Here is a 27,384-nt window from a genome sequence, read left to right as displayed (position 1 = left end):
TCCGTATCCCGGCATCAGAAACGCGCCCCGCGCCTCACGCTTCGCACAGCTAAGCCGCGCCGGCCAGCGCTTAACGTCTCCTCCAGCTTGTCTGGAAGGAAGAAATGCCCATCTCCTCCTGCCCCTCCAGGTATGTACCAATACCGCTGCAATCCCAGCGCCTGCCGACACCGCAGCGTTCAGAGGAACCGCTGGGCCCCGAGGTGGGCACGGCTGCAGGCCGGCGTTAAGCAGGAATTTATACCTGCAAACTAAAAGAAATCTCCGTGCGCCTCTCTGCTTATGAACTCAGACATGGTCCCACAGGGAGGTTTAATGCGTGTGAAATGCTGTTCAAAAATCAATTGTAAGTGGTTTGGGTTACAAAGTGGCATAGAACTGTTGCTTGGTAAAATAGTGTGAGGCTTACAGATTTATCATAGTTATCACCACAGTTTTCCACGTTTCTCCACCAACCTCACATTACAGCCATTGTCCTCCAAATTAGGAGGAAGGGGTGTTTATGAGAGTCACAACAGCAACGATTCAGCAGTTAATGACACCTACAAGGAGACAAAGAGAAGTTCTGAATGCCCCCTGAAACGAATAGAGTTTCTTCTCCTCTCACATCCCATAGTCTTGACCGACTTAAGAGGAGGAAGCATGCTGGTCTCTGCATCTTCTCAGAGGAACAGCAAGAAGCCTTCCTGCTGCCACAATGCTAGCTAAAATGAGTGAGCAGCAGCTCCTGACGAATACGGCAGGCTTCAGAGTCCATTGACTCCATTTGCTCATACTCCTCCTCTGCCGGCTCCACGTGCCCCGCTGCAGGGGCGGACCACACGTCCAGCCCGTGCTGCAGGGAGATGTTGTGAAGCACACAGCAGGCCAGAATGATGTGACTGGATTTCTCGGGGGAGTACTGCAGGGTGCCTTTGGAGCCGTCCAGGCAGCGGAATCGTGATCGGATGGTTCTGAATGTCCGCTCGATGATGTTGTGTGTGGCAGAGTGCGCCATGTTGTAGCGGTATTCTGCAGGTGTCTCAGGGATGTGCAGGGGGGTCATCAGCCAGGTGCGGAGAAAGAAGGAGCTGTCACCTATTGGCAGGGAAAGGAAGGGGCACAAGTTACAGACCTACAGCTCACCATCAGTTTCTGATCTTTGCCCTGGGTTTTCTTGTAGTGTAGATACAGAATAACATATTTCTCTGGCTAAATTAGAAAATGTGAAGGAGCACTGAAAACTCCGGTTTACAAATGTGACAAATAACAAAATAAAGATATTCTGGTTTACAAAGGGAAACCTTGGAAGAACGTGACGTAGCTGTAGGAGAATCTCCTTAACACGTAATACAATGAAAGTATAACTGGACTAGGACCACAGATTTGGTGGTGGATAAAAAATTGGCTGAATGGTCATAGCCAGAGTGTTGTTGTTAATGTGTCTATGTCCAGTCACAAGTGATGTCCCCTCACATCTTGGGACCAGTGCTCTTCAACATCTTTATCAATCACATAGACAGTAGGATCAACTGCACCTGCAGCAAGTTTGCTGATGACACCAAGCTGAGTGGTGCCATTGGCACAACAGGAGGAAGGGACGCTATTCAAGGGGACCAGGACAGGCTTGAAAAGTGGGCACATGAGAACCTAATGAGGTTTAACATGGCTAAGTGCAAGGTGTTGCACTTGGGCCGTGGCAATTCCAGATATGTGTACAGGCTGGGAGAAGAGCTCATTGAGAGCAGCCCTGCCGAGAAGGACTTAGGGGTTCATGATGGACAAAAAGCTGGATATGAACCAGCTGTGTGCTCTTGTAGCCCAGAAAGCCAACTGTATCCTGGGCTGCATCAACAGAGGGGTGGCCAGCAGGGAGAAGGAGGTGACTGTCCCCCTCTACTGCTCTTGTGAGGCCCCATCTGGAGCACTGAGTCCAAGCCTGGGGCCTTCAGCACAGGAAAGGATGCAGAGCTGTTGAAGTGGGTCCAGAAGAGGGCCATGAAGATGATCAGAGGGTTGGAGCACCTTTCCTATGGAGAAAGGCTGAGGGAGTTGGGCTTGTTTAGCTTGGAGAAGATTCCAGGGAGACCTCCCTGTGCTTGAAAGGATCTTTTTAAGGAGGGAAAGAGACTTTTTACATGGTCTGACTGATAAGACAAGGAGGAATGGCTTTAAAACTAAAAGAGGGGAGATTTAGGTTAGATGTTAGGAAGAAATGTTTTATTCAGAGGGTGGGGAGGTGCTGGAACAGGCTGCCCAGAGAAGTTGTGAATACCCCATTCCTGGAGGCATTCAAGGTCAGGCGGGATGGGGCCCTGGGCAGCTTCATGTGGTGGGTGGCAACACTGCCCATGTAGGGGGTTGGAACTGAATCAGCTTTAAGTTTCTCTCCAATCTAAACCGTTCTATGTTTCTATGAATTTAAAATTGCATAATTCTGCTTAGGTAGGTATTGGATACTGAAATACGAATGAATGAAATGAATATACAGTAATCAGAGTAAATAAAACAGGTTGGAAGTTACTGTTATTGATTTCCAAGATAGTCCGAACTGAATCTCAAGCCTCAAGGAATTTACAAGAAGGCAATCAGAAGCTTACCCCCAGTTCCAAGAGGCTCTGTACTCCACAAGGAGGCAAAAGAAAGCAATGACGAAGAACTGACTTACCCAACAGCCAGCCATCCTTGTGCAGCTCTGTTTCAAACTGGCTGGTAAGGGCTGCCTGCTGCAGCACGGTGCAGTCGGGCATGCTGCCGGGCCAGTGCGTCTCAGCGCTTAGCAGGGCCCCCCTGGCATCGCACACCATCAGGCAGTTGAGGGAGTGGAGGCCCTTCCGGTTCACGTAGGACAGGTCCTCGGCGTTGGGCGCTTTGATCGCCACGTGGGTGCAATCCACCACGCCCAGCACACCCGGCATGCCCGCCAGCGCATAGAAGTCGTCCTTCAGGCTCCGCACCGCCGCTTCGTCCTCTGGAAAGTGAATGAACTGGGGAGCTCTTTCCACCAGCGCCTCAGTGACGTTGGCAACACAGCGGCTCATGGAGGCTTGGCTGATGCCAATAGCATCCCCCATGCGTGTCTGGAAGGAGCCGGAGGTGTAGAAGCCCAAGGCGGCCAGCACCTGGGTCTCGGGGCTGATGGCTCGGGAGCGCTGCGTAGGGCGGGACAGGCTGGCTCCCAGCAGGTCCACCAGGTAGCAGATGAACTGCCGGGGGAAGCCGTATGTGGACACCAGATACTCATCCGTGACGTCCTCCAGCTTGAAGCGGTCCAGCGTGCGTTGCCCGCGGCCGTACAGCAGGAGGTCGCAGTCCAGCACCGCGATGGGAACGGCCATGCCGGCGGGCCGAGGGCTCCCGGGGGCCGCGTCACGCCGCCCGTCTCAGCGCCTGCACCTGCATGAGGCAAACGGGAGGCAGGCTCAGCACAGCTTTTAAGGACCGGCCTTGCGGACTCCGTCCCCATTTTCCTTTTATTCGGGTTACGCGGCGACGAAATAAAGATTCCCGGCTTTCTAGAAGCCCTGGGAACCCCCAGAAGAACCCAGCCCTTACCGGCCTGGGGCGGCTCTCGGCCGCCGGGAAGCCCGAGGCGGCGCAGGGCCCGGCCCACAGGCGCCGCCGCCGCCCGGAGCTGAGGAGCGGATCCCGCCCGGCAGATTCGCCGCGCCGCGGCCTCCCGCGATCGGAGCGGCGCGCCGCCCGCCGCACCCGGCCGCGCCTCCCGCCTCCCGCGGGGCCGGGCCGCCGAGGGCCGCGTGTGGAAAGTGCGGCGGCGGACGCTCAGGCGCCTCCTCCCTCCCTTCCTTCGTCCGCCCGTCCCTCCCTCTCTCCGCCCGCAGCGGATGAAAACAAACAGCGGCCGCGATGGTGACGACGGCGGCGCGGCGCGGGCCGCGGCTGTGAGGCGGGGCAGCCCGAGCGCCGGGACCGAGCGGGAGGCGGCCGCGGGGCGCTGAGGGGACGCCGAGCGCGGCGGGGGAGCGGGGCCCCGCGGGGCGGGCAGCCGGGCCTGGGCGCGGGATGAGCCACCCCGCCGCCAGCACTGCCGCCCCCGCGCAGGTACCGGCCCGGGGCGGAGGGGCGGGGGGCGGGGGGCCGCTGCGCTGCGGCTTCGGGGATCGCGGCGGCGGCGGGCCGGGCCCGGCCGGGCCTGGCGGTGCGTGCGGCCTGCGGCTGCCCGGGAGCACCGAGGAGAGCGGCCTGCGGGCGGCCCGGCTCCCTCCGCCCGCTGCGCCCTCAGCGCTGCCCGTTTCCCGTGCGGTGTGAGGGTGTTTCGGGGTGGGGGGGCTCACGGGCGGCCGCATCCTTCGTCCCTCTCTGAGTAGGGACTGCTGCCCCGCTGAGCTGCGGTTGGCCACGCAAACGAAGTATCTGGGGCAAATCCAGATGTTTGCAGGAGTGACGTGAGGTGGTGAAACCGACCTGTTTGCGGAGAGCGATGAGGCATTGCGCTCAGGATAAGACGTTGCAGTCAGCCGGAAGTCCGGGAGGATCAGGCAGGGTCCCCTGGATTTCTTTGGGGTTACATCAGCACAACTTTCCCGACCGTGTGCACACCAACCGTGTGTGCACACTGAGCTGAGACGTGATGATGGTGCTGTGGTTCGGGACATGCAGCTGCACACTGTGTTCCAGCCCATGCACTTTGGCCTGACTCGCAGTGCCAGGATAGATGTTTGTGCTGACACATCTGTACAGCTCAGGGAAGTACAGAATGTAACTGCTGGTCAAGAGGAATTACTCCTTTTTGTTTCTAAGCAGGCGGAGCTGGCAGGGCTGGCTTTAGTAAGGCACTTCCTAAACTGGGAAGTCGTTTATCAGTTACAAAGTTCTGATAAGCGGGAAAAAAATGAGTCTTTGATAGCCAAAACTTAACCATATAGTGAACTACAGAGCCTTTGATTTCATCAGAATGTTTGTATCATATGAATCAATTTGCCTCCTAGAGTCTGCTTGTCTGTTTTTTTTTTTTAACTCCTAGACTTTCAGGAATGAGTGCGGCACACCTTAAGTTAGCACTGTTCCCTTCTCCCTCTCTCCCTTCTCCCTAGGTTTTCAGCAAACCTGCTATGAGGGGGAAATGGAGATTAACTTTCAGTCTGTGTAGAGCTTGACTCACAGGCCTGGCCTTGGAGCTGATGTCTCCATCGTGAGCTTTTTATAGTTGCTTATTAATGCGCTGAAAATACCTGCTTGCATTGGCACTTCTTGATCATTGAAGGAGATCTTCTAGGAAAGTTCCCTTGGCAGCCAACCCTATTTATCAGACAGTCTATTAAAATCTTCCAAAACTTTCATGTTCATTTTACCTGAAAGATTCAACAGGAATTCTCTGGAGCTTCACACAGGACACACTCAGATGTTGGATTTGGGTCCTGTGTTTACAAAATAGTTCTGAAAAAAACAGTGGGAGTAGGGAACCCAGTGCAGGGGCATGGTCAGACAATGGGAAAATGAGAACTGGGCTGAGAGCAGCCCACTTTCGAAACGGTCAGAGCTCTTGGTCAGGGCCCCATGCTCTTTTCAATGTCAGTGTGGCACTGTGGGACAGAAACACTTGAACAACTATTTAGCCTGGATAAATAAAGGAAAGCATTATGAGTTAAAGTTGTAGCAGCCATAATGCAAAGTGAAATCTCAGTGGAGAGGCGTAATGGAAGCAGCCTGTATATGCTTTTCCCAGCATTAATGCCCACTGTGTGTCAGGTGTTTCGGCTCCTTTCTCATTTGTGTGTCAAACACTCGTACGCACTGAATTGCCAGACACGAAAGCTGTACGGTAATGCAGGTGCTCACAAGCACTGCTGTGCACCTGTTCCATGGCACGGCTACAAGTGCCTGCATGCAGCAGGCTGCTGGCAGTGGGCACAGCATGCTGGGAGCTGTCCTCAGGGCTGAAGGGGATGGCTCTTGCAGGCTGTTGCATCATGCAGATGAGGTGCCATCACCTCATGTTCACGTGCCTTTCTCCTTGCTGAAGGAGACTGCAACTGCCAATGGAGTGTGTAAGGCACAATGTTTAGATATCTGACTGCTGGGTAGAGCTCATATTTTTCACTGCCTCACAGCATTGTAAGAAAGAATGAGGCTTTAGCTAAAAAAGCCTCATGTAGCATTTGTCCTTTGAATGTTTTTCTTGGACTTTTCTGTTTAGAGGAAAGTAGAGACAAAGGCATGAATAAGTAGGGCGTGGAAGTGCAGGCTGCAGAAAGGCAGCAAGAAAGCCAAAAGCTGTGTGGCTGTGATGTTTGGTTTACCTGTGAGCATCTTGTGTGCAAGGTTCAAGCAGCGCGGTTTCTGTTTGGTTAAGAAATTCTTTGGTTGAGGAGGAATCAGTCATCCGTGCATTTTTGAGTGAGACCAATGGTCAGCTCCTTCTGCTTGTTATTCCATGTAAAATTCGATCACGTTCCCCCAGTGTGGAGCATTGCTTGAATGACTGGCACTTAGCAAGGACCCTGCTGGCATCACAACCTACAGGACTGAAGAGTTGGATGAGTTTGGTCAAAACAAGTTTGACAAGTTTCCTTCACATTCAGGTCAGGCCTTAGCAGCTAACCTGAGGCAACCAAGGCATTTTTGTAAATGAAATGTTTGCTGTGGTTCTAGTTCTGATTCTTCCAAGAGTGATCCCAAAGGTGAGCACTGTCCTAAGCCCCAGCACGTCACGCATAACCATCAGAGGATCCCTGCAAAAACAAGGAGGTGCTATCTGCCCAATGCCAGGTCTTGGGTGTGCCAGGGGCTGAGTTCCAAGGTGATCATTGTCCCTGAAATTACAGCTCCCTGACATGAAATCCTGCCCAATGCTTGCTACTGTGCATTAGGCTCTAGTGAGTCAGCTGTTATGGCATTGGGAGCTTGAGGTGAGGGTATGAGCCTCCAAATGTTTTGTGGATGTTATAGAAAGCTTGGGATCTTGCAAAAGGAGTCGTGATTCAGGTGGAGCAGGGCAGAACTGTAAAGCTCTCATCTTCTGAAACCTGCATCTGAGGTGTGTCTCTGAGGGCTGCTTTTCTCCCCTCTGGAGTTATTTGGGTACAACGCTGTTAGAACTGATTCATTACAGTGCACAGAGAACTGTGTTGATGCTTCATTTCCTTTCTTAACAGATCAGAGAGCCAAACATCTTTCATTAGTTTTCTAATATCTTGCAAGTCAATATCCAGATTTTTTTTCCAATCCCATGAAGAAAACATAGGTGCTATATTTGACAGCTCTTCTGCGCCATAAGGATAGAGCACTTCCTTGCAGCTTTCTCCAGGGGTTATAAATAAATGCTCTCTTCTCTTCTCATTAAAAGCTGATCTGTTTGCTCTTGGATGTTAATTTCAGTATTCCCTTTGCCGAGAAAAAGATGCACTTTTTTAATGCAGTGTTTTGTTGGCCATGTGATCCAAGTTTTGTTGTGGATCTTGGTTCCTCCTCCCTTACAGAGCTTTGCTCAGTTAAGACAAAAGAACAACTGCAGCTCACTCTTTTTTTCTTTTTTAATGGGAAGGGTTTATACAAAAAACTTAATTTTTCTACATTAGAGTGGTGCATCGTGAAACATCTCCAAGAACCAGCTCCCTTTTGCATCCCTCCTGCAACTGAGAAACATGCAGTCTCTGGCTGGTGGATGTTAAGCACAGGAAATGATCTAAGGAGGTTAAAATACCCAAAGGATAATCTGATAGTGCATCTACAGCTTGCGTTGTTAGATTTCACATCAAACCACGACTTATAATTAAAGCAGTAGAGTACAGGAGGTGCAGGATGAATGTAGCTCTGGAACTTTCCACCACTGTAAGTGCCCAGCCTTCTTCTTAGAGTCATTCAGAAAGCAGCACTCTAGAAGATGCTCTGGAAGTTGCAGTACTCTTATGTAGCAGCATGACTTAAAAGAGACATTTACTTCTGTTGATCGGGCTGTTTTGAACAGAAGCTGTGGATGTGCAGAGTCATTAATGATTGTCTGATGTTCTGTGGATGTCTGGGATGACTGACCCCCCTCAGGGCTGCAGTTCTGCCCCTGAGTGAAGGTTGAGCACTGAGTGCTCCTGCTTGCTGAGAACTGCAGCACTGCTGTGAGGGGCTGCACGCTCCACTCATGTGATGTCTGACGAGCTGCTTTGGGGTGATTAACCATCTCAGAACAAAACCAGCAGCAGGAGTTAAGAATGAATTAATACTTTGAAGGCTTATGAGTAAAAAGCATTGGTTAAAACTGCTCATTAAGGCAGTCCTCCCCATGGTCTCTAAGTGATTATTAACCTACATGTGAAGAAACTGAAAGAAAATTATCGTTTCTCCCAGACCATGTGATGTGATGTGGCAGAAATCTGATTAGTAACTTGGCCTGCCAGCTTCAGGCACTGTGTAAGCTCCATAGTGCTGCTAAAACCTTTCCTACTCCTTTGACAAGCAAGCCAGTATAACTGAGGGAGGTTGAGTATTTGTCATCAGAAGCTTTTGAGAGAAGCACAAGTAGAATTGTGGTTCTTCCATTGGCAAAAATACATTTTTTCAGTTGGTTGTAGGTGGATTTGCAGCCGTACAGATTTACTGCCACATTTACCCAGGAAAACAGTTTGTCCTGGCTTTGTCCTGTGCAGTTAACTGAGAATATATTATATCTGAAGCCCTACTGCTGTGTCTAATGGATGGCTTGGTACAGACCCCAGTGTGCTGTTGGAGTGTTTTGGTTTGTTTTTTTTTTTAAATTAAGCTAGCAAAATTAGAGAAATTGTACTCTAATTGTGACCTCCCTTTATTACTTCTTTCTCAGTACCTTTTGCATTGACCAGACATATTATTCACATGAGATTAAACATCACTTGTGCCCCTCAAAGCTCTTGTTAGGATTTTGACAGACCGAGGCTTTTGGTGCTTATTATTTCTCTTGAGGTGGCTTCTAATGGCAAAATATTTTGAAATCTTAAAATCCAAACAGAAAGCTGAAGGAAGACTTCATTCTTATGCCTGCACTGTCTTTCAGATTGCCATATGCAATGGACACTGATCTCAGTTCGCAGGACAGGAAGGACCTGGACAAGTTCATCAAATTTTTTGCTCTGAAGGTAATTTTTTCTCCTGCATGTAAATTTTTCTTTTTCTCTTATTTAAGGAAAAAGCCATAGGATCAGTTTGAGATATATCACACCTCTGTCAATGCTGGGCTCCCATCAACACACTTAAGCATCCCACGTTTAGGTGGTAACTTCTGCTGGGCTCTAAACTTCCTTTTCAGCCTATCTACATTTTTACATTGCATTCAAAACCAGTAATACCAGAATGTTCTTTTGAATTATGCTGATATATAACTATAACATTTGGCCTTCCTTGGTACCCATATTTGACTTGCTTGGCCTTGCTAGATGATTGTAGGTAATCTGACAGTGGATTTTTAATATACTAGAAGTGTACAGATTCACTTTTGTTAGTGTCCAGGTTCAGGAAGTGGTTATACATTTTGATTCAGTAGTACAGAAAACTACAACTCCTGATCAGAAAACTGCGTTAGTCATTTCATGTTATTACAAAGAAAGTTTAGCTTAAAACCATTTTGTATCTGACATATCTATCTGACCTGTTATGTATAATGATTTGATTACACCTGAAAATTAGCATCGGAAACTGCTTCCCTGCATTCTGGCGATCCCTTTTATTTTTCCCTTGGAATTTGTCTGTTAGCTTCTGAGCTGAGGGCTCTGCTGATCTCCTGAGCCCAGTGTGAATCGTGTCCTTTCTGTTTCAGACGGTACAAGTAATTGTCCAGGCCCGACTCGGAGAGAAAATCTGTACCCGATCGTCGTCCTCCCCAACAGGCTCCGACTGGGTAAAGCCATGTTTTGTAAAGCAGCTCCATAAACTCTCGTTTGTTGTTTATTTTTGGCATTGAGAACACAAACAGTTCTTAGAGCGTTGTGCAGCCCGTAATAACTATTCATATAATAGCTACTAGGTTTGATTATGTTGACTGGCCTTTTTTTTCTTGTTGACACACAGCACGTCACTCAGGACTTTTGAAGGGCTGATTAGAGGAGAGATAAACAATACCTCTCAGCAGCTCCTGCCAGCTCACTAAGGCACTTTGCCAGGATTTGCTGGAGAAGGGGTGATGAGTTCCTTTCTGTCACAAGCTTGCAACTCTGCAATTCAAGTCTGTATAGTAATGGGCTTTATTAAAACTGGAGAGACTCAAGGCCCCACTCTGTGGGTGAACATATGAAGCAAGTGAGAGAGAGGGAACATGATTTTGATGGCAGGATAAAGAACATTTGAATTAGCAGTCAATGAAATGTTTGCAAATATAAAAAGCCTCAGCCAATCTGGGAATTCACTATTTCATAAGTACTTCAATGAACACAGCCCTAATACATTACATGTGGGCCCATGAATCTGTTGCAGTGTACTAGTAGGCAGTTTTTCAAAGAAATGCAAGAAGTGAACCTTCTCTTTCATTCTGCAGTTCAATTTGGCCATCAAAGACATACCGGAGGTTACTCATGAAGCAAAGAAAGCCTTGGCAGGACAGCTGCCTGCTGTTGGACGGTCTATGTGCGTGGAGATTTCTCTTAAAACCTCAGAGGTGAGGACATAGTTAAAACATGCTGATTTTTTATTATTATTATTACTTTTTACTTTAATGCCAGCCCACTTTGCAGAGTTCGTACTCTTTAGCTCAAGAAAATGCAAAAGCAAGTTCAAATATTAGGAAAGAAGTTAGAAGTTAGGCAATGTGCTAATGAAATGTATTGATTGCCAGAAACAATTTAGTGCAAATCTTGGGGCCAAACACATAGATGATAAACAGCAAAACTTAATTTCTTAAACCATGAGATGCTTGAAGAAGATACTCCCTCAGGTGATCAAGTTTTTAGGGAGGTGCAACACATTTTTTTCTATGGTTGCACTGTAAGAAAGGGGGAAACAGGAGAAACATATTTACTGAGAAGAGTGGTTAGTGCTGATTGTTAATGAGATGGTTGTTAATGAAAAGGTTTGTGTACTGAAATGAGTCTTTGTTTGCCATCTTTCTCTGGTCCAGGGGGATTCCATGGAGCTAGAAATTTGGTGTCTAGAAATGAATGAGAAGTAAGTGCATTCTTCACACCACCTTTTTGTTTGTCCTTTGTTTGTTTTGGCTGATGAAACTGAGCAGTACTCAGTCCATGTTGATGAATGAGCACATAATTGGCTGCATGGCTTGCGACACTTTACAGGGGTTTTCTCTTTATCTAGTGCAGCCGTTAAGCTGTTTAATATTAGTGTCAAGAAAAGAAAACAGTATATTTGTTCCTTCTTAATTCCTTCATTGCATTTGTATACCCCCCCGCCCGAAGAAACTTCACAGTTCACATCTACTCAGTAACTCTAAAAGTGTTAAATACTGTAAAGATATTACTGCCAAGTACAGAGCTGCATGGCATTTTTCAGCAAGTACATCTACAACAGGTGACTAAACTGAAGCAGGGCTCTCAGCTGAACACTGGGATTTTATTTTGTCATTTTGGCAATAAAACTGATGTAAAACAGTTCACCCAGACTCATTTTGATTAAAAATTTACTTTCTTGTTAGGAACAGATGACTAACTTTCTCATTTGCATTCTGTAGGTGTGATAAAGAAATCAAAGTCTCATACACAGTATACAATAGACTGTCTCTACTACTGAAGTCTTTGCTTGCTATAACCAGGGTAACTCCAGCCTACAGACTCTCAAGGAAGCAAGGCCATGAATATGTGATATTGTACAGGTAAAGTAGAATGTGAAATTCCACATCCGGAATAGAATAAGCAGCAACTCTAGAACTGCATAGGGCAGCTGTAAATGTGGTAAAAAGAAATTAGTTACAATAAATTCAAATGATTTGGATCTGTCTACGGCTGAAAGGTGATAGAGACCTTTGGACTGTGCATTTATTACCTTATAACCTCATTCTGAGCTGTTGAATGTTTAAAGAAATATTCTTTGTTAGACTTGGCTACCTTTTTCTCTTCCTTTTTATGTGGCATGTCTTCCTCTGAAATAGCTAGAAGGTTGATGTGGCCATTCCAGCCACTATGTATGTTTGTGTTTTTTTTCCCCAAAAAGGAAACGTGCTTCCAACTGTTCAGCTCATAAAATGAAATAGGGAACGTGGATAGGTACAGCATTATGTCCCCACTGGTCCTAATAGCTTTTCTTTTCTTCTTTTCCCGCAGGATATATTTTGGTGAAGTGCAACTGAGCGGCCTGGGAGAAGGTATGGTTAGGCAATACACAGAAACTAGAGCAGAACTATTTTCTGTACTGGTGAGCTATCTGTTAACATTTCTGAGTGCCACGAACAGAAGAAAACCTGAGGTTTATGCAATATTTGTATGTGGGGCAGTGAAGAGTCGAGTCATAAGGTGACAGGTGTAATGTGGTGCTTTGGCAAAATCTAGAGTGATTTGCCAGTCTGACCCAGAATTGAAATAAGAATATGGAGGTAAATTTATAAGGAGCAGGACCAGTAGAGGAGACAGTGATCTGCTCCGGCTCAAGAAGTACTTCAGAATAGTATTTCAAACCCAGGTAAGAAGTGACATCTGGAGTTTGTAGATAAAGCATCGCACCAAGACAACCTAGTGCTACTTTGTTGCAGACTCTGTGTGCGTATTTGGAGTTCAGATTGCAAGGGATAATGGAAGCGCTATAGAAATAAGACCACAGAGTGAAACATAATGAGAATAAATAATCAGCTTCTATGTACTCAGTAGAACTGATAATCATTTTTTAACTTTATAGGTTTTCAAACAGTTCGTGTTGGGACAGTGGGTACCCCAGTGGGCACCATCACTTTGTCTTGTGCCTACAGAATCAACCTTGCTTTCATGTCAACCAGGTGAGAAAATGAGATAATGCCAGAAACTTTCACAGTAATGTACTATTGAACCCTTCACACTGTGAGCCCCTATATCTTTTCCTTCTGCTTATCCTTTCTTGCTGAAATTCTCCTTAATGGAGAATATTCTCTAATGCTTAAGTCTTGCAGCAAATGGAGTATTTGGGTTGCCCTGAGTCAGATGCTGAAACTCCAAATTGCTAATGCATGCTTGGAATTGCAGAGCTGCATTGTAAAGATACTCTGGTCCCATTAGCAGACACCAGGGTTCTCTGAGGATACCGTGAACTGGGATATAGTAAAGAGTAAAAGCAGCCTTACAATAATGCCATTGCTTGTTGCCTTGCAGGCAGTTTGAGAGGACCCCTCCTATCATGGGGATTATCATTGATCACTTTGTGGACCGCCCCTATCCCAGCTCTTCGCCCATGCATCCCTGCAATTACAGGTGAGGAAACACTGAGAGAAGTCATGGGCCATGGTGAAGGCATCGTTATGCCCAAACACAGAGCCTTTTCCACTGACTGCACGGGCAGGGCGACTGGAGGATTAGGGTCTATCATGCTGATTTAGTCAAGCGTATAAGGAAAGGCAACATTTCTCTTCGTGCCTAGAGTACTGAGTGCAGCAAGCCCTGGGATGTTGCCAAATTCTTTACAGGAGTGTTTGGACACAAAAGAGGTTAAATCTTGACTGTGAGTTTGAAAGAGTAGCACTTAATCTTGCTGCTGAACTACGCAGAGGCATGCAGCTCCAGACGTATCCAATGGAGAAAGATTAGAGGTGAATTTCTCTTTGTAGGTGCGAGGTTTGTCATCTCCGAAGTTCATGTGAGGGCACTCAAACTGGGACCAGTGGTATTGTTTGACAATGCTTCTGTAAACACCAAAGCTAGTAGCATTGGCTGGTGTAAGAAAATCTTTTCTTTGGTATAATAAATAAACAAATAAAAATCATAGAGAGAAGTTTCTGTCTGGGGGTAGAAGAGAAGCCCTTAGGATAATCCTGGGCAAAATAACATTTCTGTGCCCTCTTTCCCTCAGTTCTGCCGAGTAGATTATGAGAGCCCTTCAAAATTCTCCTTTCAGCTCCACCCAAATACTCTCAGCCTCCTTGCAGCATTTGTCCCAGCGTGTTTTGCTATTTGTTTGTTATGTGGAATATTTCCAGTTTGGATGTTTTTGTTTTCTTGCTGCTTTAGAGCTGGTGAGGACAATGGTGCAGTATACCCCTCAGTAGAAGATTCCCAGGAAGTGTGTACTACATCATTCTCCACCTCTCCTCCATCTCAGGTAGGAGAAAACAAGCTCTTTGTATTCCTAGGTAGAACCATCACTGATAGCGTAGTGCGTGTACTTCTACATCAAGTATTATGCAAACATGCAACCTCCTGACAGTAATTAAAATGTGTAAGCTTCTTATTCAGATGGTTGTACTCTGGGTAAAACTTCATTAGATACTGATTTCAACAAGACGGTGGAGGATTAGAAAGAATGAATTACTGAAAGAACAGAGATACACTGGAAGACGACAGCAGCGTACTACATACATGCATGTACTGATACTGCAAAAAGAGGAATTCAGGAGATCAGTGTCAGGCAGCATAAATAGAGGTAACAGGCTGACACTGAGGAAGAAACACTGAATTATCAGGAAAATGTTTATGGCATAGTCATATTTTCAGGCTGCAGAATGGAAAAGCAGGAAAAAGACAAAAGCCTTATTAGTTGGACCATCTGGAACTAGTTGGAGGAGCAGAAGTAAGTACCAGCAAAGAAATGGGTCATTGTATTGAACCAGGGAATTAATTTAATTCTCTGTACTTCTACCTACCCGTGCCACTGTTATTTAAGTTTCAGTTTTAAAATATACATAAAACAAATGCTTTGTGAACCTTGCAGAACAGCAACTCAGGTTTCCCCTTTTCTACTGTCCAAATGTATCTGACTCCACAGTGCTGTACTTTGAAGGACTGGGCATTTGTTGTTCACCTATAGCTTTAAATATTCAGGAATGTTCTTTGCTGTTCGGTCAAGCAGATGGCTCTACTGCATTTTAAAGACAATCTAAAGACTCTGTAAATCTCTTCCTCTGAATGTAAAACACAGAAAAAAGTATAATTGGAGTGCCACTCCAAACTGAAAGAATATGCTGTAGGACTTTCTTCTCCTTCAGAGGAATTAGCATGCTTGGTTTAGTAGAACGTGTTCTACTGAATGGCTGAGCCAGAAACAAGCTTTTCTTAGGAAGCATTTTTTCACCACCTGGCTTTTGAGTGACAGAGCATTAGGCAACATTGAACTGATCAGCAGGCACCCACGGTAAGTCTGACAGAATAAAGATTTTCCTGTTCTGAGATTCAGGATGTGTGTTTGTGGCTGAGTTGTATTCTGCCTGTTCACAAAGCAGGTTAAATGCAGTAGGGTTCATGAGGAAATTTCCACTGTCTTGCTTGTGACAGTATTAAATAACAGTATGAATGTTTGTAAGTACAGTGAAGCTGGTATTTCCCCAGGGAACGTGAAGTTTTATTGTCACTGAAGGGAAAAAGTGTTATGAAATCAGATGAACCTTGAGGATTCACGTCAATCGTGAGCCTACATTCTTACCTTTTACATGGCTCATAGCTTCTGCTTGCTCATTTATAAACAACTGCCAGTCTTCTTTACAGTTAAACAGTTAAAATTGGCTGCTTGACAGATTGGTTTGTTTCTCCATCTTTTTGCTTACAAATTAACATTTAGGAGAACACAAGAAACTGTGTGGTATAGACAGCGTATAGACAGGCTGTCCAAAGCTCTGCCTGCCTTCCAACTAGAAATGAGGCCTAGTCTGTGTGATACAAGGCACTGAGTGTTAACTTTTCCCTGTCAGCTTGTATAGCACATCTGTTGTGTGTTTCTGAAGTATCCCAAATGTGGAGTAAAATTTGGCCTCAGGCAGCTTTCATAAAACCATGCTAGTAAGAGAATAGCTGGTATAAGGTATGTGAGTGAACCAGAGTTGGGTTACGTTTTTGCATTAGCACTCTAAGATAGCATTTACTTCTGGTGTCAGTTCTGGTGAAGGAGCTCTCTCTTCCCATCAGTGTATTTGAATCTCCCCTTAGTCTGGTCCCTCCTTAGTCTAAGGCTGCAGCACAGACATGCAGAAATACAATCTGCTGCCCTTCTAAATGCTGGAAGACTAGGAGCGTGTTCAGACAGGTGGAAAGTCATTAAATTCAGTGTTATTTCTACATTCTAAAAGTAAAAGTGTTTTTACCTTTTTTTTGGTAACTACTTGGCCTTGTCATTGCTGATAGGCTGGTAACAGTTCTATTAGCTGTGGGACACTATCTGGCAGCATTCACTGGAATCTTAAATATTACCTGTGTAGAATAGTTTCCTGAGACCAGAAAGTCAATTCTGTATAAAATGAACATGTTTCTGGCAACACTGAAATATTCTGCTCTATGTGTAGGCATGGCTGCTGCAGTCAAACATTCCTTGCTAGCATTCAGTTCATCCAACTCTTCATAGTTCTTCTCTGAAGTCCTTTTCTCTCTTTCTCTCTCCCCTTCTCTCATTCTTTCTTTTCTTTGTTTCCTCTGTGCGTCTGTGTTTGTGCACAGTGTGTTTTTACTGTCACAAAGGCACATTTTCAGACCCCTCCTCCTGTGGTGACGGACACCTTGAAGGTCCCAGTGATGGGGCTGGCCTTTTCACATCAAGTGAGTTTCCAATAGAACGTGCTATACGTGGCCAGAAAGTACTGGCATGACTGAACAAATACAGGAAAGTACACGTTTGACAAAACAGAATGTTTGTTGTGCATGGGAAAGGCTGGTCAACCCAAAATAGGGCAGGTATGTTATTTGAAAATGTAACAGTTTGCAAAACCAGTGTGCTCTAGATATAAAATCCACCTGCAGTCTTTGTGCTGAACAGCAGATCTGTATAAAGCAGCCTGTAAAACTCAGAGGACACAGGAGAAAGAGGAACTTTGAGCAGGGTTTTAAAAGGACTTCACTGGAGTGAATTTAAACAAGAAAAGAAGGCACAGCATAATTTTCAGGCTGTCAGGTCGAGAAGGAGCTAGCATTTCCCATCTCTGAGGTAGGAATCCTCCCTACAGCAATAACACTAAGGATGCAGTGAGGACACAGCCTGTTGCTGGCTAAGAAGGGCTGTACGTAGTCTGACAGAGAGAGCAAAGGGACAGAGGAAACAAAAGTTATAAAGGCAAATTGATTTTCTATTCTTAAAGAGGAAATATCTAATTTAATAGAAATACAAATAAATTTTGATCCCACTGATGCTGGAGGCCCTCCCAAGTTCAGTGAATATTATCTACCTTCGTTAGGAACCACATCTTCTTGGGTGTTTCTCTTGTATGGATTTCAATGAGACTCAGCTGCTTAAATGCCTTTGCAGCTGAAGGTCTGCCAAAGACAGGACAAACACACTTGAATAAACAGCAGCTGCAAGGATTAATTGTTAGTCAGAGACACAGGAGGCAAGGGCACAGCACTGAATGTTTTCTCTTAACAGTCAGTAGCCCTAGAACTTGCGCAGTCATTCATTAGAACTTTTCCTGGATTAGAACAGAGATGCTGTTAATTAGAAGGAGAAAAAATAAATTCACTTCCACCTGTCTTCCAGGTTTCAAGTAACACCTTATAAAGACCTGAGTTTACTCTTCCTTGTTTACACCTTATAGGTCTGTCTAAAGTCATGTTCCTCATATTTGTGCAAGTGTCTCACAACAATGGACAGAGAAGTACCTTATAGGAAAGAACATTTAGGTACCACTTCAGTATCTGAGCAACACTGCCTAGAATTCCTTCAGGAATTCCTACAGGAAGATGAGTGTAAAATCTCCAAAGCAACATGAGTTCTTCAAAAGGAGTCAAGTTGCCTGGACATTTCTAGAACAAAAATAACAATATTGTACCTGCTTTTCTTCAAAAAGAGATTGCTCTGTTCAGCTTAATTAGCCTCATATGAATAAAAGTACTGCTCACCATTCAGTTTCCTGCAAATTACATCAGCGTTGGCACTGCTAGGGTATCACATGTAGAGCTCTGAGAAGTGTTCCTGTTGAGGCCGAGACAGCCAAAGCAGGAGAAAGTTATTTAATATGGTTAGATTTCTAGTTAGGGAAATCTAAGTGTATAAGGAACTTCTGCAGAGTTTCACTGCTTGCAACACTTCGTTCCTAGAGCAATCTCAGAAGAGTTAGCCTGCCAGTCCTCTCTTCATCTAGCACATTTATGGGGCATTGTATTCTTTGGCAGAAGCTAACTGATACAAAGCTAACATTTCAGTGTTTTGTAAGTATGCAAAACAAGTCTGTTGAGCAGAGCTTCCCTGTGACTGGACGTCAGAGATCAGCCATATCTCTCACAGCCTCCTCTATGTGTAGGAAACCAGTCATGACAAAGCCCAAATTTAGTCCCCTACAATATTAACTTTTTAAAATAATAACTTCCATGAGGGACTAATGAAATCTAGCCTTCTGCCAGCCTGAAATACTGTGCTGTGCCTCTGACTTCTGTTCCTTCTTCAGTGACTGATGATTATTCAGACTGTGGGACATTCCCCTTCCCTTCCTCTCCTCTCCCCTTGCCCCCTGTTTTTTTTTTTTTTCTCTCTTCTTTCTTAGCTTTCCAGCTCTCGTCTTTCCTATCAGCCTGCTGCGCTGGGAGTTGGATCAGCTGACATGGGGTATCCTGTACTCTTTGCTGGTGGCTTGAATGCTGCACACCCTCACCAGGTACTTGTAGAGGGTAGAAGAACAAGCATAGCTGGTATTGCAACCCTCTTGTGTCACCTCTACACTTAAGGGAAGCCTTGAAACTAGAGCATGCATTAGTATCTTGTCTGTCAGGAACAAAAAGAATCTAGGCTAAGTACAAGGAAAGCACAACTTGCACAGAAGCTAAGAATTGGCTCCTCAGCATCTTTGACTGTGCTGGGGTATGGTAGGGGTCACGTAGAGAAATGGCTAGAAGATGTCAAACCTGTTTGTAAAACCAAATCCAACCTATTCGCCTGCACTGATGTGCCACTGATTTCAAGCCTCAGCTGTGTTACAGAGCTGCTGCTGTTGTAGCTCTGCGAGCACAGCTCTGTAACCTAGATGCAGGAAATGCTCACAGACCGCATTGGTGTATTTGCATCCATTTATCAGAAAAAATAAGTTCTGTTCTGTTGCATAGGACAGTTCTTCTGTGTAGTGCAGCCCTGAAATGGAGTGGAGTAGGAAGGGAACAAGAAAGAGCTTGTACTCAGATGGTGACCTGCTTGATATCACCTGCTGCCGCATGGGTGTGAGAGCCCAGGCATATGCCAGAAACCATGACTTAGTCCCAATACAAGGGAATCTGCTCTGTACTGCACTGTGTTGCCGACCTACTTTGGAACTGTCTAACTTGATCATTCCTTTCCATCTCAGTTGATCTGTCCAGGCAAAGAGGGGGGAGTTCCCCCAGTTCCTAGCCAGCCAGCACATGGCACTCAAGCTGACCAAGAGAGGACATGCACCCCACTAGATGGAGCGCACTACTCAGCAGCTACTCCTTCTAGTAGGTAGGTTGGTTTTTGATGACCCTCCACTAGTGCTAACCCATTTGGAGCCATGTTAAGATAAAACTGTTTTCCCTTTTTTAGCTATTGGTTTTAGCATAACTGTTGTTTTTCCTCCCCCTGAAACAGCAGGCAGTTTTATCTGACTGGGGCTTTCCTAGCACTTTCCTGGGTATGTTATGGAAATAGTCCTCTTACCAGAAGACTCAGCCTTTTTCTTTGGCTATTTTAAAGTTCCAAATACCTGTGATAGGAAAGCAAACAGGCTAGTGAAATAACTAAAAGCCATTTAGTGAACTAATAATCCTGACTCTGGCTGTTGTGATGCATTAGACTGCTACCTCTGTAGCCAGAGTGAATGATAGTATTCTGCTTCTTGACCTCGCCTCCTGAAGGTCCTTGTGATGTTTGTTTTACTGAAAAAATAATGGTGATGAGCAGAACAGCTCTGAACACACACATTCTGGAGTAAAGTCCCCCTCCAAAAAAAACCCAAAAAACAAAAACTATCTCAGTCAGCAGCACCTTTTTGTTCAACTAACTAGTTTTGTTCCAGCTTTAAGCAAAAATCTGATTCCACAAGCATCCCACTCCCCTTTTCTGCTTATGACTGAGGAGAAAGGTATGGTACAAGGAAAACAATTTCTGTTTTTCTCCTTTTTAATATCGGGAGTAAACCCAGAAAAATGAAGGAGCCTTATTGTTTGCCTGTATTGGTTATGCAATGAGTCACTAGTTTGTCTTCCTTTCCCAGCGAGGACACGGAAACAGTATCAAACAGCAGTGAAGGGAAGTGTGGCTCCCCACATGACCTTTTGGAGACCATCTTTATCCGGAAGGTGGGAGCTTTTGTCAACAAACCTATTAACCAGGTAACTAGCAGACAGCTTTTTCCACAAGCATACACTGCCTCTCCTGCCTGTTCACACAAAGAGGAAACAAAGCGCTCCGATGTCAGGGCAGTTCAGAAGACTGAGGGTGCATATTTCTGCCTGCAGCATTTGCCTGCAGTTTTGTCAGGCATACTTTTCATAAAATCCTTTTGGGATGTGACAACTGCTGAATTTGTCCCACTTTGCCAACACCCAGTCTGGGTACGAAAGACTTCATACTCCCCAATGATCCCACGAAGCTGACGGCAAAGCCTCCTTTCCTTGAAAGGATGTGCAGTAGGCCAGTTCATCACAAGTAAGCAAGCATTAAGGAAGTTCAGCTAGGGCAGCTTAGAGATACATCCAGTTGCTACAGCTGCTTTAACTATGTTTTTAAGCCCTCTCCTAGGCCCTTTGGATGGGCAAAGGGGGTTTGTTTGAATGTGTAGCAGTGTGTTACCTCTTGCCTGTCTCATATAAGGTGCTGTATATGGAGTGTGTGTCTGTATTCGATCAACTGAGTACAACCTATTTTATATCTTTTTAAATGAGGTTGTCAGCATCCTGCCAAACTGATGATGTGATCTTGGGCAATTTTTAGTAGACCTGACAGAGACTTTCAGTAGCCTTTGCTGTGCTGGGTAAGCAGAGTCTCTTAGTGAAATTTTGTTTGCTGAATCTCCTCAGGTGACCATGGCCAACTTAGACATTCCTTTTGCTATGTTTGCTCCCAAGAATGTTGAGCTGGAAGATAACGACCCCATGGTAAGCCCCTTCCCAAGGAATAATCTGTGCCTTCTCAGCATCCCTCATGCAATATCCATGCTATTCCCTTTCTTGAGTACACTTCAGTGTTTATTTTGAGGAAAGAACTAGCTGCTTGAAACCCAGGAACTGGGGCCTCCTGTGTTGAGCCTTGGGCTCTCCTGGTATGCAAACAACACGTGTGTGCTACTGCAGCATGTGCTTATCATCCAGCCTCCTAACTGCCCACACAGCATAAAAACATGCAGACAAATGAGTTCATAAATAACATCACTACTCACCATCTTCAATTTCTTGGGCAGGTCAATCCTCCTGATTCCCCAGAAACTGAATCTCCTCTACAAGGCAGCTTACACTCAGAGGGCTCCAGTGGCAGCAGCGCAGGGAACACCCATGATGACTTTGTTATGATTGATTTTGTAAGTGCCCTGATCAGTATTCTCACATAACACCTACATCTTGGGTGGGCTTTGGGTACTGGTACAATAGCAAATGAAATAAAAGCTGTTTTCATGGGAGGGAAAAGACCCATGATTCAGACTTCCAGCAATCCCCAAACCACAGAGGGCACTGATACCAGCAGCTACCAATTAAGTAATCCAGTTCCTACCAACACCTGGGCTGTTTGTTTTCTCTAATGCTTAAAGAAACCAGATTCCACAAAAATGCTCCTTTCTAAGTGGCAACCACAAATCTTGGCCTTGCTTGGCCAAGCTTTAGCTGGAGCTGTTCAGTTATTTAATCTGTGCTATTACAACAGCAGTTGTAATACCAAGATATTTACTGGTAGCAAGTAGTAACTTTATCTGAGATTATGACAAAAGGGAAGCAAAGATCTCTGAATGAGAACTGACAGTGGTTTTTCTGATTCTAGAAACCAGCATTTTCAAAAGATGACATTCTTCCAATGGACCTGGGGACATTTTACCGTGAGTTTCAGAACCCCCCTCAACTCAGCAGCCTCTCCATTGACATAGGAGCTCAGTCCATGGCAGAGGATTTGGTATGGAACCATACAGCTTCTTTTCGTGGGAATCATACTTTATAGTTCTCTCCCTGTTCCTAGTTTAAAAGAATCTGACTAAGGGGGGTCCCTCACTAATATGTTTCAGACAAATGCAGATTTGTTTATAGCACACCTGAGCCTCTGAAACTTTTTTGTTTGTCTTCAAACTGAAAGCTGCTACCACGTGCTTTCTATAGTTGTCATTCAAATCACAAAACTATTCCCTCAAAACTGATCCCGCTTCTGGTCTGTTAGGCTTAGTGACAAACGAGGCCTGATCTTGCATTCTGCATACAAGTAAAATCCTGGTGGATCTGCACAAGGCCAGGCCCCAGCGCACTTATTCTTCTGCAGAACACACACTCTGCTCAGAGTTCCTTTCTCGGGGTCCCTTGTTAGATCCTGTCAGAGGACTCTTGGTTTTGTGCATGTGGGAAGAGGAGCCCAGAATGGTGGAGAGGGGTTGGGTTGCTTAGAAAAAGAATTTTTGCCTTACAAGGACGCTTTAAATGCAGTTTCTATCCATTGTGAATGAGACCTGACCTGCACCTTTCTTTGCCCCTCCAGGACTCACTACCAGAGAAGCTGGCAGTCCATGAGAAAAATGTCAAAGAGTTTGATGCCTTTGTAGAAACCTTGCAGTGAAGCGATTTTCCAGTTTTGCTGCAGCAGTTCTCCTCGGACCATCCTGGAGAATGATGTCAACAAATATCTGTCACCCCTGCTCCACCTTTTGTCTTGCTTTGACTATTTCCTTCCATCAAGTGAGCTTTCTTTGACTGCTCTTTCAACAGCAGGTACAGCTCATCTGCTGGTTTTCCTCAGCTGCTCCACTGCACAGTTTTGGACTGCTCTTCCTGTTCACGTTCAATCTTGAATTTATGACCAGTAGGTACACAGGAAGTCAAACTCCAATGTATGAAACTCATTTTCTCTTCAGTCTGTTCTGCGTGGAGGGGCTCTGTGAAAAATTGCCATCTTCTTCCTCCTATGAGATCCTTCTTTCTCCAAAGATGCTATGGTGTGATTTCCCTCAACACAGCTTCTTGCTAACAGACATTTTTTTCCTACAGTCTTTGATCCTGTTAGAGCACAGAAAGCTTTGGGTCATTTCTAAGGTCTGAGTTCAGCAGATCAGCAGCTCTGTGTCCAGGACATCCGTTCCACAGAATGGGCCATTTTAGCCTGACTTCAGTGTGAGTGCCTGGAGCACAGGGAGAGACATCAGCTTTGGGACCTGTGTAATACAAGCTACCTTTGTTTTTCTGCTTCTAAGGAACTGAGTCTCTACACAGTCGTTGTGTGACACCTTTTGTAAAGACTCGCTGATAGGCAGGACAGAAACCACAGAAGTGTTTTTCCACATTTCCTTCCTGAGTGTACTGACACTCAGCTATGTTGAGTTTACCAGTTTTGACTGTGTTGGCAAGCCTGCACGTAGCAGCTGTGATGCTGAGTTCGTAGTCTGCTTTTGAAATGTAACTGTAAATACTAGGAATCCTATTTCTTTAGGGTTATGTAATTAGGAGTCTTAGTCTGAGATACTTTCCTCTAACCCACGCAAACTCTCCTGCTTTATGGTTAATAGATGATCTTAAGAATTGAGAAATATTTATTGCTTTTAAAGAAACCTATATTTAAAATATGTTGTTTTCATGTAGTTGTGTGGGTCATTCTGCCTGGATCACTGCAGACAGCATGTGTGCCACAGAACCCTGTCCAGTGAGTCCCCTTTTGCAGGAAAATATTCAAGATATTTATTTTATAAGACAGACTTGATTATTCTAATATAATACTCTGTTTTGGGGACTGTGTTTCCATTTCATCCAGTCAGGGCCCACTGATAGAAGGAAATGCACACATCAGTGGAGTGGAGTGGCAGGGACTTAAAAGCTGTGTTCTGATAGGTATGGATGAATTTGCAGTGTTCTTCAGCCATTCAGAAGGCAGCTTCTTTAAAGAAGCACATTTTTGGGAGCTTATGGTACTTTTTAATCAGCTGGCTTTCGATGAGCTGAAATTTTATTTTTGTAATGAGCTGGCTATTAGCAGTGTGACTGGCTGGCAGCACTCTGTGGTTGATTAAGCTGTTTGTCTTTTGTCTGATACACGGACAGGAGGAGAAACGGTGACACTAAGCAGAAACTTAGAGAAGGTTGGTCTTCTCGTGGTTTGTTTTCCTCCTCCCACGTATAACTAGAATGAGCAACTGCAAGGCCCCTTACTGTCCCATACACCTTTTTTTCCCCTTCTACAAAAGCGTTGTTCCCTCTACACCAAGGAACCATCTTCACTTCCCTAGAGTGGTTAAGTAACCTGCCTTCAAGGCAGCGCATCATGGCAGCTTCTTCAACTGTGCCGCATTCTCAACTGAAAGAGATGGTTAGCAGATGACTGGGGAAGCTCATCTCCTCTCTAGAACACTAATTCTGTACCCACTGGTAGAGCAAGGAACCAAGTTCAGAGTAGAGCTTATTGTAAGGTCAGAGCAGCGCAGTGCTTGAACTTTACCAGCTTTCTGGTTAAGAGGTGTGCTCCATGGGAGGACAGGTGAGCTCTAAAGCTCCAGGTTATAGCCATGCTGAAGAAGCACCCACCAGAACATAGCCAGATAACTCACCCAATCCAACTTTTCTGAATCCTCACACAGACACTGCTTACTACTTGCAAAACAAGATGCACAGACACCTCTAAGAAGTTTCTAAATGGCTCACAGAATGATTTAAGTTACATGGGGTTTAATACTTGTGTGCACACAGCCAGAGTCACCTTGCTTTACAGGTGGAAGGGGTGTCATAAGGGTGCAGAAACTCAAGGACTGAGTGTCACCTGGTTCTCATCTCTGCTCACAGGTTGGTCTCTATTGCCCATAGGACGTAGCAACCGCCCCTCTGTGAGCTGTCACCTTTTTCTTAGCTTACAGCCAGTGCACGGCTGTATGATCTGAGCTGCCAAGCAGCAGAGATGGGGTAAAGTGCTGATTTGCACTGTATTCAGGGAAGAAGACTAAAATAGGTTGAACTTTATCTAGCCAGCGCTCCTGCTGGCGTCTGGGCACACTGAAAAGCTGTAGATGGAGTTGGCAGAAAGCATGCCCTTCTTGCTGATCCTGCCCAGAAGGTCCCCCAAGCCAAATACTTGTGCTCATGTGTTGCTACAGCTCCCGTATTTCGTAGAGCAGAACTTCAGTGTGGCAGTTCTTTTCTATGGAAGGCTGGAAATTAGCCTATGTAAGCTGCTGGTGTTGAGCTGGATGACCATAGCAATAAAGAGATTCTTTAGGGCTGAGTTATGTGCCTCTTTTCTGGACATTCCTCAGCTTCAACACGTAGTTGCTGCATCTAGGCTCTGAGTTCTCTGACCATTGTGTAAATGCTCAGCTTCAGGAAAGATCTAGCTGCTGCTGTAGCCTACTACAGATTGTACTATGAGGGCTGCTTATTTTAGCAGATGTCTGCTCAAGTCTGTGCTAAGGACAGCATGTGTATAGCTGCTGCTTTACAGATATTTTGGGTGAAGGAAAAGGCTCCTAAATTGTATTGTTTTGGAAATAGTCTCCGCTGTACTTCAAGTATTCAAAGAATTTCCAATAAAACTTTTATGTAAGCAATGGACAGCAACACTGCTCCGTTACGCGCTTTCCTCCACATCTGCTGACTGAGGTCCCAACCCCTCAGTCTTTGTCCTCCAGGAAACTGGATGGGCAGAGCTGCCTGCCTCTGCCAGGGGTAGCAGGTGCAGTGCGCCACTTGTTACCATTAGAATAGTCAGCCAGGGCGTGTATAGCATTGCTTAAAGTTAACCCCAGATAATGCCATGCCATGTAAGGTGCTGACATCTTCCCTTCAAAGGAGAAACAGTAAGATGGTAAAAATGGATGCATAAATATAAGCAGTGCTGATTCAAACTGCAGCATAAAGGGTGTCCGGTTTTTATAAAGGCAGAGGAAGATGCAGGAAAAAAAGTGACAGTATAGTGTAAGTTTCTATGAAGGGAAGTACTCCAGCTCGGGGAGCAAGGATAACTCAGTAACAGTCTTATCAGAAACCAGTATCCCGTTGCAACCTTACAGCTACTGAGATGCATACATTATGCATGTGCTTGTATGTGTATTTATCAGCATCACTTCATGCACTAAGGAAAGATGCTGCATGATGTGAGAAGCAGTAATTGCCAGCAAACTCACACAAACCATCCTGGGGGATGTGGGCCTTACTGCAAGGCCCACCAGAATCTTTGCTACCACCAAGGCTATGACCGGTCACATACTGTCCAAAAGAGAGCCTACTTTACATACTAAAAAAAAAAATATATATATATATATCTTCTGAATAGTGTCCCTAAACCCATAGGGCAGCATACATGAAAACACACCAAGCAGTAAACACTATTTACACGGTGCTACACTGTCTGTGTGGCTGCACGTAGTATATATGTCCTGCTGGCACCATCAGGGACAGACCCACTGCTCTCAGACTCCTCCAGAGCAGCACAAAGCTTATTGCTGCACAGCCCCAGCAGTGAAGTCACTGACCCAAGTCCACAGATGGGCATCTGAGAACTGATTACTGACGTACTGCTGTACAGTCATCATATAAACCACACTGACCCCATTACAGTGGGTCAGCACAGTCCCAGGGGTGGAAAATCAGGCTGAAGCCTGTGAACTCACAGACTATGGGCAAAAGCACCATCCACATAAAAAGGCCCCACAAAAATATTAAGTAACCCCCTCGACTGTAGATCTGAAATACTGTGCAGTAAGTGACAGCAGGTAAATTAGCAAATCAGACCCAAGGAGCATACACAAAGCACTATTTGTGAACTGATGTCAAGAACACTTCAGCCTGTATATGGCTGACAGCTTCTCACAAGTCATGCTGAATAGTGCCAACATGAGGAAGAGGAAATGGCAATACTGGAAAGCTCTTCAACAGCATGAGCCTTAAATAATACACCATTAGTAATAACAACTGAAAAGCAGCACACTGTTGTAGAAACACAAGTGTTAACATCAGAAGCAACATACCCGGACTACAAGGCATGCAGCCAGGGCTCCTGGTGGTGTGGTTTTAGCTCCAGTGCTCCATGTTCTCTTCTTACCCTCATATCCAGTATTTGTTTCTTCTGTTGTTATGCTGCACTAATCACTTTGTGGGTAAAAGTCCTACTAACCAAAAAACATCCTAATGTAGCCAGGAATTACAGTTGCTTTCCAACAGGAAAAGTTGGTTAACCATATGTAGATCAAGGAGTGTAGTCCTAACCAAAGCCTACTGCACATCAAGGAGTTGGTGACCCACATAACAAATTGATGTCGGCAGGCACAGGCCTGTG

At 45.3% G+C, this 27,384-nt stretch overlaps 2 protein-coding genes across 7 annotated transcripts; one reads left to right on the top strand and one right to left on the bottom strand.

Moving 5' to 3' along the window:
* Nucleotides 1-11: 11 nt before the first annotated feature.
* On the top strand, nt 12-25,661 carry ATG13 (autophagy related 13). 5 transcript variants are annotated; one of them, XM_042872654.1, is made up of 18 exons: nt 16-130; nt 8,963-9,044; nt 9,722-9,802; nt 10,436-10,555; nt 11,015-11,061; nt 11,582-11,722; nt 12,171-12,211; nt 12,739-12,835; nt 13,185-13,283; nt 14,037-14,127; nt 16,449-16,547; nt 18,482-18,592; nt 19,274-19,407; nt 20,159-20,276; nt 20,964-21,041; nt 21,344-21,460; nt 21,916-22,044; nt 22,615-25,661. In XM_042872654.1, exons 1-18 carry the CDS (start codon nt 105-107, stop codon nt 22,690-22,692), a joined length of 1,689 nt encoding a protein of 562 aa, XP_042728588.1. In that variant the 5' UTR covers nt 16-104; the 3' UTR covers nt 22,693-25,661. The 5 variants fall into 5 exon arrangements, with proteins under 5 accessions (XP_042728614.1, XP_042728588.1, XP_042728595.1 ...); XM_042872661.1 differs by having other exon boundaries at nt 17-130; nt 18,509-18,592; XM_042872670.1 differs by lacking the exon at nt 16-130 and adding an exon at nt 3,975-4,041.
* Nucleotides 296-4,672, bottom strand: HARBI1 (harbinger transposase derived 1). 2 transcript variants are annotated; one of them, XM_042872699.1, is made up of 3 exons: nt 4,405-4,672; nt 2,648-3,375; nt 296-1,077 (listed from the first exon to the last, which is right to left on the bottom strand). In XM_042872699.1, exons 2-3 carry the CDS (start codon nt 3,315-3,317, stop codon nt 701-703), a joined length of 1,047 nt encoding a protein of 348 aa, XP_042728633.1. In that variant the 5' UTR covers nt 3,318-3,375; nt 4,405-4,672; the 3' UTR covers nt 296-700. The 2 variants fall into 2 exon arrangements, with proteins under 2 accessions (XP_042728633.1, XP_042728640.1); XM_042872706.1 differs by lacking the exon at nt 4,405-4,672 and having other exon boundaries at nt 2,648-3,564.
* Nucleotides 25,662-27,384: the final 1,723 nt, after the last annotated feature.

The sequence above is a fragment of the Lagopus leucura genome, unplaced genomic scaffold, assembly GCF_019238085.1.
Source record: "Lagopus leucura isolate 7727_CA_CO unplaced genomic scaffold, USGS_WTPT01 Super-Scaffold_1, whole genome shotgun sequence".
Lineage (NCBI taxonomy): Eukaryota > Metazoa > Chordata > Aves > Galliformes > Phasianidae > Lagopus > Lagopus leucura.
Note: the sequence above shows the minus strand (reverse complement) of the source record. Positions and strands in the feature narration are given on the sequence as shown.

What these genes read in the sequence shown, in the direction of transcription:
- HARBI1 (XM_042872699.1), bottom strand. Translation starts at nt 3,317, where the DNA reads ATGGCCGTTCCCATCGCGGTGCTGGACTGCGACCTCCTGCTGTACGGC. An exon ending in CAAGGATGGCTGGCTGTTGG is followed by an intron (nt 1,078 to 2,647) that starts GTAAGTCAGTTC and finishes CCCTGCCAATAG; the next exon opens with GTGACAGCTCCTTCTTTCTC.
- ATG13 (XM_042872654.1), top strand. Translation starts at nt 105, where the DNA reads ATGCCCATCTCCTCCTGCCCCTCCAG. An exon ending in CCCCAACAGGCTCCGACTGG is followed by an intron (nt 9,803 to 10,435) that starts GTAAAGCCATGT and finishes TTCATTCTGCAG; the next exon opens with TTCAATTTGGCCATCAAAGA. An exon ending in ATGCATCCCTGCAATTACAG is followed by an intron (nt 13,284 to 14,036) that starts GTGAGGAAACAC and finishes TTGCTGCTTTAG; the next exon opens with AGCTGGTGAGGACAATGGTG.